The 10,963-nt window shown below is 37.2% G+C and overlaps 2 protein-coding genes across 2 annotated transcripts in view; both read right to left on the bottom strand.

Annotated features, from left to right (window-relative positions):
* Positions 1–10,963, bottom strand: part of LOC117134085 — a 905,201-nt gene that overhangs the window by 843,682 nt on the left and 50,556 nt on the right. The window lies entirely within an intron of this gene.
* Positions 6,320–9,537, bottom strand: LOC103867431 (protein kinase PINOID). The gene is made up of 2 exons (XM_009145504.3): positions 7,632–9,537; positions 6,320–7,332 (listed from the first exon to the last, which is right to left on the bottom strand). The coding sequence occupies exons 1-2, from the start codon at positions 8,186–8,188 to the stop codon at positions 6,570–6,572; spliced, it is 1,320 nt and encodes a 439-aa protein (XP_009143752.2). The 5' UTR covers positions 8,189–9,537; the 3' UTR covers positions 6,320–6,569.

Here is a 10,963-nt window from a genome sequence, read left to right as displayed (position 1 = left end):
CGTCATATATTTTGAAAGATCAAAAACTCTCCAAAACATTAACAGAGAAAGTATTACATTTTAAACGCACAATTCTTTAAACCATTATACATTTTGGAGAAAAAAAAATGGAGAGAGTATTCTAACAATATATTAAAACCTAGTATGCTTGCATATAGCCTTATGCTAAGCTGGAGACGCGAAATACACACGTAAGTTTATTGTCTGTCCCACGGGGAGGAAACAAAATATAAAACTCTAGAAACCGTAAGAGTAGTTAAATATTTATACACAAATACAATAGTAATATTGATATTTAAGTTAGTAGTAATACATTTCTCGAGTTTAATTTAGTATTTATTTTAGAAAATTTAACAGAGAAGTTGCTCGCTCAAAGCCTGCGATTACTCACCTCCTGTTCGCCGATGATAGTCTCTTCATCATTAAAGCCTCGGAAGGTGAAGCTTCTGCCCTGCATAGAATTCTTAATTTCTACGGTGAAACTACGGGCCAAAACATCAATTTGGAAAAATCCTCAATCTCCTTTGGCATTAAAGTGGATGAGGCGGCTAAGGGAGATATTCAGCGGATTCTAGGGATCATGAACCAGGGTGGTGCCAGTAAGTACCTAGGACTGCCAGAATGCTTTTCGGGCTCTAAGGTGGAGTTATTGTCTTATCTCAAGGATAGAACCCAAGGAATACTTGATGTCTGGTACTATCAGCAGCTCTCGCAGGGTGGGAAGGAAGTGCTTTTGAAATCAACGGGTTCATCTTTATCTGCGTTTGTGATGTCATGCTTTAGGCTCCCCAAAACCATCATTGACAAGCTATCTAGCATGCTTGCTGCGTTCTGGTGGGGATCAGACTCTGGTCATAGGAAGATCCACTGGGTTTCTTGGGAACGTTTTTGTCTCCCAAGGAACTAGGAGGAATGGGCTTTAGAGATCTCGAATCCTTTAACTTGGCTATGTTAGCAAAACAGGCGTGGAAATTGCTTACTGCACCCGACGGTTTAAGTGCAAGGCTGCTGAAGAGTAGGTACTATCCACATGGTGATTTTCTCTCCGCGACTTTAGGCCCCAGACCGTCATTTGCGTGGAGGAGTTTGTTGTATGGCAGAGAGCTCTTGTTAAAAGCCATAAAGCTCAAGGTGGGAAACGGTCGCCAAGTCAGAGTTTGGATTGATAAGTGGATTGATGACCCTGTGGAAGGTTTGAGAGCGCCTTGGAACAAAAATATAACATTTGATGTTAACCTTATGGCATCCTCACTGATTGATCCTTCCACTCGAAGATGGAATGTTGAGGCTCTTTTCGAGTTGTTTGTGCCCTCTGATATCGAGATCATGTTAAGAAACCAACCGGTTGTGTCCAGAGAAGATTTTTATGTATGGAGCTTGTCGAGAAGTGGTAATTTCTCTGTCAAATCTGCCTATGAGCTGGCTTTATTGGAAAAATCCAAACGGGCTCAACCGGAGGCTTTCAATCAACTCTCGCTTAATCCTTTAAAAGAAAAGGTATGGACGGTCCTGATGCTTCCAAAAATAAGGGTGTTCTTATGGAAAGCTTTGAATGGAGCCTTGCCGGTGGCTGAACTTCTGGAAGCTAGAGGCATGAAAGTAGATTCTAGGTGCCAAATCTGTGGGTTTGAAGGAGACACTATCAATCATGCCCTTTTCATATGTCCTGTGGCAAGACATGTGTGGGCAATCTCAGGTATTCCGAACCCTCAGTCTGGCTATCATGCGATATCGGTCTATGCGAACGTCAGTTATCTACTCAATCTGAAGCAACAGCGGCGGGAGGACTGCCCTGACTTACGCGTATGGCCCTGGGTTTTATGGATACTATGGAAGTCTAGAAACGAGTTCATATTTAAAGGCTCCCCTTTGGATCCATCGACTATTTTAGAGAGAGCGCTTCAGGGCGCAGTGGAGTGGTTTGAAGCCCAACGAATTGAGAAATTATTTTTGGCTGAATTAAATGTAAAGCCTAGACAGGTCAGAGCTAAATGGAAACCTCCTCCGTCGGGATGGAAAATGTGCAACGTCGGATTCGAGTGGAACAGGTCCAATCTTCTGGTAGGAGGAGGTTGGGTGGTGCGGAATGAGAGAGGAGTGGTCCAATGTCACAGCAGAAGAGCTTTTAGCAATATTCATTCACTTGATGAGGCTAAGCTTGTGGTGATTCTGTGGGCTCTTGAGAGTATGGGAAGCCATAGAATGACGAACATAATAGTGGCTGGTGATTTCTCGGAGTTGGTTGGCGCAGTGGAGCGACCTCAAGCTTGGCCTTCCTTTCTCCACCAGGTTGGAGAGATCGAGCTCGCGATGGCAAGAATCGAAGGGTGCAGGCTCAGATCAGTGGGCAATGAAGCAAATAAATGAGCTACTTTCATTGCACAAAGTGTCACTAGACAAGGACTGATCCGGTCGTATGTGCAGAATGGTCACCCTCCGTGGCTGTTTGAATTGTTTGTCAATGAAAGCCGCTGCCTTTGATTGTGTGTCTTGTCGTTTTTTTGGGTTAAACTAGAGTAGGGATGTTGGTTATGATCCTGTTCTTGTAGGTTTTTGATGTAAGTATGGGGTTTAGTTGTGCTGCAGCAGATAGTTTTTTGTGTATGCTGCAGGCTTTGTTAATGTATGTTTGCTATGTTTGAGTATTTTAATCAATGAAACTTCAGGGAAAAAAAAAAAAAACTTTCCGCTGAAAAAAAAAAAAAAGTTGCTCGCTCAAAGCACTAAAAAAACTGTATGTTTGATGCTTTTGTGACCGTTAATAAATGAGTGGCTAATTGAAAACTTCGTCAACCTTTTCTGCGACATAGCTCATTCCGCAAGTAATCGGCACAGAATCTCACAAGTGGCTACGCTTTTTCAACGCCACGAGGCGCCTAGTCTTCTTTTGCTAAACAAATGGACTATATATGTATAGATGTGTAACGTGTGTGTGTGTTACATGTGTTTGTGTATATTGTATAACTGCGAGGAGAATGAATACCTCGATGAGTATAGAGCAGATGTGGACGTATCAAAAGCATTTAACTGATATGCATGCACGCGCACAAAGAATTAAACGCATTTCAGTATTAAGATTCTTTTCCTTCTTTGAAAGAGAGATGTACCATTACCATATGTATTCTGCTAACATTTGCGCCCTTATTCAGTAAAACATGTGTATAAACATGAGCTACTGTTATTTTATTAGTTTCTACGAATAGTATATTTCACTTTGTTTATTCATTGTGCCATGTTATTGCATTGTTATTAAATTAAACACTAACTATATAGTAATATTACTAATGAAAGTGGTGGGGCAGAGAGTGGACAAGAGCGGGACATTGGCATAAATCAGACTGTTGAAGCTGTCTCTTGTGCTGTTGGGCACATCCCATGTGTTGTCACACTTCTCTTCTTTCTTTTGTATATAATTTCTAACAAATCATGTTATTCTATGTGATCTCAATTATTAATTACAACTATTCTATAATCAATTATTTTCTATCTCATGGCCTCAAACCTTTTTTTTGTTTTTTTTGTGCAACCAAACCTTTTTTTGTTTGCAAGCATTAGTCCGATGTTTCGAGATATAATTATTTTTTGTACAAATAAATTTCCAATCACCTAATGTGTTCCATTGTATATGTGCAGTAACAAGACTAGCAATACACATACAAGTTAGTTATTAATTATTATTTTCTCAAAAAGGTTATCAATTATTATGCCAAAAACCGTCGATATTGAAGCAATACATTGAATTTTTGTTTTTTTGTCGTTGATGAAATATCATAGTGTATCTCCACTTCTCAAGTTCAAAGACCAGAGGCAGTTCGAACATAAAACAAGTGCCAATAGTTCAAACATAAAACATTGAAAATTCAGTGAGTAGGTTTTTTGAAACAAAATTCAGTGAGTAGGTTTTTTGAAACAAAATTCAGTGAGTAGGTTAAATAAGGTAATCTGCATCAGCTTTCTAAGAAATCATCACTCCATTTCAAGATTAACATACGTTTTGATGATGTTATTAATTCCGTATGTATTTAGATTCGTAACTGGACTTAGCTTTGTACTCGTTCCCTATAACTTTACTATCTTTAATTTAGTTCATAAACCTCTTAAGTGATAATTTGTTACATCTATGAACAGAAAATTATACATTTACATATGCAACGTCTAGTGGTCTAGTATGTTTGTATTTATTTGGTGTGTGAGGCTGTGCGTATTTAAACCTCTTTAAAATTATGCAGATATATAAATATATGAAAAGTGATTTAATTATCAATTAAGAAAGAATATGCATAATTCAGTACCGTTATTAACTGCATGGGAAGTTTCTTGGGTCCACGTTGGCGAGTGAGAATGGAATAATGACAAGTTACATACCTCGGCTTTAGCGAAAGAAACACCTCTCCCCATAAGAAGACTTTGACTTTTAAGTTATTGTTTATATTTTCTTTTTTCAAACTGCGAACAGTAAAACGCATCAGTTATTTTAAGCTCGATGTACTTATTGTGACGAGACTTAATTATAATTAACAATAGCATACCGTGATGGTAATCTTGTTTGTGGTCCATGTTTACACATTTTAGGAGGGACAAAACTTCTATGCATTGTCCAAAACAATTTGTATTGAATTGACTAATCATTGACATTTCAGCTTTTTATATCTCCTTTTAAGTACAGTTATTATTAGTCACCCTTTCCACGGTGATGTGATTAACTTGCGTATAATTATGAAATAATCATTCCATTTATTTTCAGTGCCTTCTACAGTTCTAGTAAGCTCTTCCATCCCGTTTGTACTTTTACTAGTGTTTTTATGTAATGGTAAAACTCAGGTATTGTATTTAAAGGCCAAGCTCTCCAAGATATTTTAGTTGGTGCCGAATATTTAAGTACGAACTTATTTGTTTGCATTTATTATTACCAATACAATATCAAAAATAAAATCCACCTCTATTTCATTAAGAATATCAGTTTGGCACCAACGTTGAGTTGGCCTAGTGATAAAGGGATTGCGGCTGTAACTTCCGTTACTTGTGTTCAACTCACGGTGGGAAAGACTATTTACAATGTTTGGGTTCCCGGTAAAGAGGTGAAAACACATTTTTTTTACCAAAAAAAAAAAAAAAACAGTTTGGCAGTTTTTACAAATTAAAAAAAAAATATTTATGATTTTAATAGTTACATGGTTAATTAATAGTCTTTGAGTTAATGTTTATAAACTCAATGCATTTTATAATTAAATTTAAAATAAAATAAGTATAAATTTATTAAAATTTTAAAATAGTATTCATTGTATAACATAGAATATCAAAATCATAGTATTTGTTAAGAAAGAGTATTACTACGCCGAATTTCAAACTATGAGTTATACGAAACTTACATAATTCATATATACATACATTTAATAAGAGAGATAGATAAATCGAGCAATGTTGGTTGGTTGGTTGAACACTGTACTAACTTCATTAACTCTCGACGTGGTGAATACATAACTATAGCAAGTACTGTACCTATATTGTTTAGTTACTCACATGATAGACAAAAACATCTATTTAACTCTCTGTTTTCTTTTAGTTTTGCATTGTTTTCACACACTTAAGTCAAATGAATATAGGTCTACAGACAAATCCTCTTTACGCAAACCAAATGCCAGAGGGTTTTGCTACTTTCTAGATTGCCACATTATGCAATGGATGAACATGCAGTTGAGAACATGCTTGAAACATGCCCACAAATCTTAGCTGAATGATTCACGTACTTGGGTTATATATGCACTATCGTTTTACAAGTTTTCAATATAATTCGGATAACATTTAAAATCTATAAAACCTGCGGTCATGTATGTAATCAAATCATTGAACAAAATGAAATCTTACTAGAAAGATCCCGTTTTTCATACTTTAAACCAAGAGAACAATTCGACTCACCTTTCAAATAGTTTATTGTTCTCTTAGTTTGAAAGATGGACAGAGAGAATCAAAAACAGAAGAGATCATGCAACTGGTCGGATCTCATAAAGCATATTCCTACCCTTATGGATAACGTTTTTTCTTCCTTTTTTGACATTCAAAAGACCCCTTATGGTTAAACAAAGTGCAACATGACTTCATTGTGTAACAATTGTCAAAAGAGGAATCTTCCTTTTTATTTTCATATCGTTCGAGCTACAAAAAAAAGTAGGCGTGGAGAGTATAATATAAAGTAATTACCATTTTAATTATTTGTTACGGAGATAAACATTGCGGTGTAAAGAAGTTAATCATCCCCGTAAGATATGTTGACTAAATGGCCAATTATATAATGCCATAACAATTAAACACACAACTAAGATGTTTCCAACTCCCGAAGATTTGATAATTATGACAAGATTAGTTTTAGATTTATAAGCTTATAGTACAAATCGCGTGAGAAGTCATCTAATTTTAATCATATAAAAAGTCAGATAAAACTAATACGGAGTAGTATTTTTTTAAAATCAAGGACAGCTTCAAGAGAATATGTACAGCTAAAAGATCTATCGTCACAAGTCAGTCACCGACTTGAACCGACCAGAACGTGGCGCTAATCACTACCGTTCGCTTCAAAAGAAATCGAACGCAGCTGGTTTACTACTCCTACCACTAAACGTTGCCGCTTTCTTCGGTCTCCTTACGTCGGAAGGAATCTCCGGCGGAGTCAACGTACGGATAAGCGCAAAGTTTAGACCTTTGAAAAACGGATGAACCTTAACCTCCGCGGCGCCTCGCCGCGACCCGAGTCGTTTGGTCGGGTCCTTGTTGAGCAACCCGGAGATCAAACTCCTCGCATGAAGCTCGAACATGGTAGCCGGCGTATCGGTCGGGAAAGTCAACTGTCTTTTCACGATGTTACGGAGTATGACGTCATTGGTCGGCGCGGCGAACGGAGTCCGACCGTAAATAATCTCGTATAGAAACACTCCAAAGGCCCACCAGTCAACGGCATTCCCATGGGACCCACCCGAGGCGACTTCTGGTGCAACGTACTCATGCGTACCAACAAACGAACCGGACCGGGCGGTAACCGGTTCAGCAACAAAGAGACGGTTAGGCTCTAGCGTCTGAACCTTTTTGGACCGCAAGACGCGGTGGAAAAGCTTAGCGAGACGTGTGAGTCTACGCGGGGAAGAGCGGGGTTGATTCTCCGGCGAGGAGGAGGAGGATTCAACGGCTGCGATTGAGTCGGAGCATAGGGAGAGGTCAAAGTCAGAGAGCATGATGTGACCGTCCGATCTAACTAGGATATTTTCAGGCTTGAGATCTCTGTAGATGATGCCTAGCATGTGTAGATATTCTAACGCCACTAGAACTTCAGCCGCGTAAAATCTGTTACAAAATTATTTCAAAACAAAATAAATTATTAACATGTACAATAATATTTTTAACTAATAGTAAAAAAATATAAAAATAATTAATTGTTAATGTGATGGGTTGATAAAGACTCTTCTGAACAATTCAAAGAACTGAAAAAGCCGACATGACAAGAACAGGTCAGGTTTTGTAAGAGAAGATACCAAAAGATGTACAGAGTCAATGCATGCAAGTTCGTATGACATTAATAATTTCCTTTTTAATAATCGAATTTTTATTCTTTAAAATAAAATAAATAAGATAACTTTTATTACCTGGCGGAGGAAAGGGAGAATCTTCCGTCGGGCTGTCTATGACGAAGCGAGTGCAAGTCTCCGCCGGAGCAATACTCCATGACGATGCAAGAGAAATGCGACGCTTCAAACTCGGCGTAAAGGGTCGGCAAAAAGGGATGGTCGAGCATCTTCAGAATCTTCTTCTCCATCTCAGCTCGGTGCATCTTCTTCTTCAACGCTAGCGCTTCTTTATCCACGACCTTCATCGCGAAATACGACCTCCGGCTCTCTTCTTCTTCTCCGGCGAGACGGCATAGGTACACTGTTCCGATGTCTCCGGCGCCGATGCGGCGCATGAGGCGAAAATCTCGGAAGGTGAGGCCGTGTTTGCGCCGCCGGCGGATCTCTGCGTAGGCGAAGTCGGAGGAGCGGTGAGGTTTAAGGGAGAGGAAGCTTTCTTCCTCGGGGATAGTCGCGGTGGTTGACGGCGGTGTGTCGAAAGATAACCGGCTGAAGCTGCTGCAACTCTCTGTCCCGCTGCTAATAGGGGAGTTTGTGGTCTCTAAGCTCATCTCACCGTCTGATTCTCGTAACATCGATGGAAATGAAAGTAAAGAAAATCAAGAAACAGGGTTTATGTTTGAGAGAGAAGTTGAGAGAGACAATGAAGGAAGGAGGAGTGTGTTCGGGTTTAGAGAGAGGCGAGAGAGTTGGTGAGGTGTATTTATGCAATGGAGGGAGGTTAAAAAAAAGGCTGTAACAGTCAAAAGACGTTACAGAAGCTTTCTTCTTTTTAACAGTGGTTAATAATTAAATAGATACTGTGTTTTACACTTTTCAACGCCATGTGAATGGAACAGAGAAAAATAAAAGGGAGCAAAGAGACCTTCGTGACGTAAGCGATTATGACACGTGTGGGAACTTGTCACGTGCCTCAAGATGCAGCAGTAGTAGCTTCCTTCCCCACTATCTTCTTGTTTTCTTTTGGTAACGGTGCAAAACTCCAAATATGGATTTTAAAATTTAGCGACTAATGTTTCATCATATAGGTTAAGAAACAATAGGTAATTAGGTATACTTATTATTATCAGTTTTATTGTTTCTAATGATTTGATATGATTATAATATGCCGACTATGGATATGCCTAATTATCATTAAAGAAGATGCAGAGGCTGGAACTCGAAGGGACCCAACCTATGTACTAGGATGTTGTTGGCATTGTGTGGCTTCGTATTATGTCACGTTCCAAGTTTTGGATTCGAATCCAAGAAAGCTGGTAAGTTCTATATCGATGCAAATATTATATGCTATCTACCTAATTTGTTTTATCGATCTGATTCAGTTCCACCTCTCCTACATATTGTGTGTGGTTAAATTGAATATTGTTTTGCTACTTGAATGCATCTTAGACGTACAACTCTCAAATCTTGTGGACTGATCACTGTGAAAAGCTTTTTCTTCGTGTTCCAAAAAAGGCTTTACGTTGATTGTTTGTTTGTGCATAAGACACTTTGATCGAAACTATTATTCCCGATTTGAACAAATGGTTTGATTATATATGCTCATACGACAAAAGTATTAATTCTTTACAATACCTAGCTTTTCAATTTCTGAATTCAGCTAAAATGAATCTATCACCGCAGTTGATGTAAGACTATAAGTTTTGAACATGAATGAATGGGGAATAGAGGGGAAACGTAGCTAAATTTCCATGCACGATTATTTTAATTTTTAATTTTTTTTTCAAAAGCCTTAAAAAACTTAAAAATGGACAAACATAAATATGCCCAACGCCTACGATACATTTGTCGCATAATACCTATGCTCCTCCGCTTGGCTACCATAAGAACACGTTTTGAAAAGATGAAAAATATTCGAGAAAATTCTTTTCATTGTTTTTTAATGTTTATTGCTTATTTTAATATTAATAATAAACTGATTGTATTCGACAAACTAAGACCATCTCCAATGCTACACTATAATTTTCTCTATATTTCACTCTAAAATAGAGTAACTCTATTATAGAGTTGGATTTGCTCCAATGGTTCACTCTATAATAGAGTTACTCTATAATAGAGTGAAATATAGAATACTCTTATTTTTTCACTCTATATTTGGAGTAAAAAAATAAGATTAGTCTATATTTCACTCTATTATAGAGTAACTCTATTATAGAGTGAACCATTGGAGCAAATTCAACTCTATAATAGAGTTACTCTATTTTAGTGTAAATTATAGAGGAGAAAATAAAGTGCCATTGGAGATCTTTACGATTCATTGGTTTCTAATTAAAAGTAATTAGAAACAAGAGAGTGGTCTATTATATATTACTTCAAACATCTTATAGTTTCATGTATAACACTCATTATCATGTTATTTTTGGTCCATTTCGAAGCATACCGTACTTTTTAGATTTGCAACAAAACCTATTTGGATCACTTACTTACTTAAGTTAGCAATCTAATATATCATGCTAATATTTATATAGAATTAGAACTTAAAACTAATTAATACTAAGTGGAATAGTTGATATATATACATATACTATTATTTAAACTTTAATACTATTTCTTACAATTTATTTTTCTTCTATTGCAAACATAATTCTTAGGTTATATAGATCTGTTTCCCTGAGTTTAGTTTAAATTAAAATACATCGTAATCAACACAATACATAAATTTAAGTACTTAAGTATTGGAAACATAGGAAAAAAAATTGATAGCATGATGTGGAAAAATATTTGATTGTTTGGTGGAAGAGGCACAAAGTCATTAAATGCAGCAGATGAGAGAGGCAAGAAGAGAACATAACTGACCTCTCTGAACTCTGTTTTAATAAAACCCCAAAGAGATATTCCCTTCCTCGTTGGTTCGTAAAGGCAGTAACTGTTCCGTTACTAATAGGATATTCTCAAGCTCTTAGTTTAAGTGTTTGGTCACTGGTTTACCTATATCCCGACCTTTGACTAACTACTACATCGAATGACTTCTGTCTTCTACGTACTGTATCTTGTGGGGGTCCATGTTTTGTACGGATTAGTTCCCACAGCGGTCCAGTTACTTCTCCCTCGAATTTATTTTAAGACGATTTAATCCGTTAGTTTTTGTGTTTAAAATCGCAATATATTCTGCAAAAGATTACATAGAAATGGATGATGATTAAGGTTCATGACGGGCTTAACTTGTACCTAAAAGTGGATAGTGAGAATATTAAAGATTGGTTCGCAGAGATTAACTAAAACAGTGTACTTAATAAAAGCATAGGATGTGAGGAAGACAAGCGGCAACATTTAGGAATTGTGGGGTCTCTTTCTCTAACGCGACAGCTTTTGGGTCCAAACATAAATTGGAAACTACCTAATAAATAATT

The sequence above is a fragment of the Brassica rapa genome, chromosome A05, assembly GCF_000309985.2.
Source record: "Brassica rapa cultivar Chiifu-401-42 chromosome A05, CAAS_Brap_v3.01, whole genome shotgun sequence".
Lineage (NCBI taxonomy): Eukaryota > Viridiplantae > Streptophyta > Magnoliopsida > Brassicales > Brassicaceae > Brassica > Brassica rapa.
The sequence above is the reverse complement of the archived record's forward strand: the minus strand, read 5'-3'. Positions and strand labels throughout refer to the sequence as shown.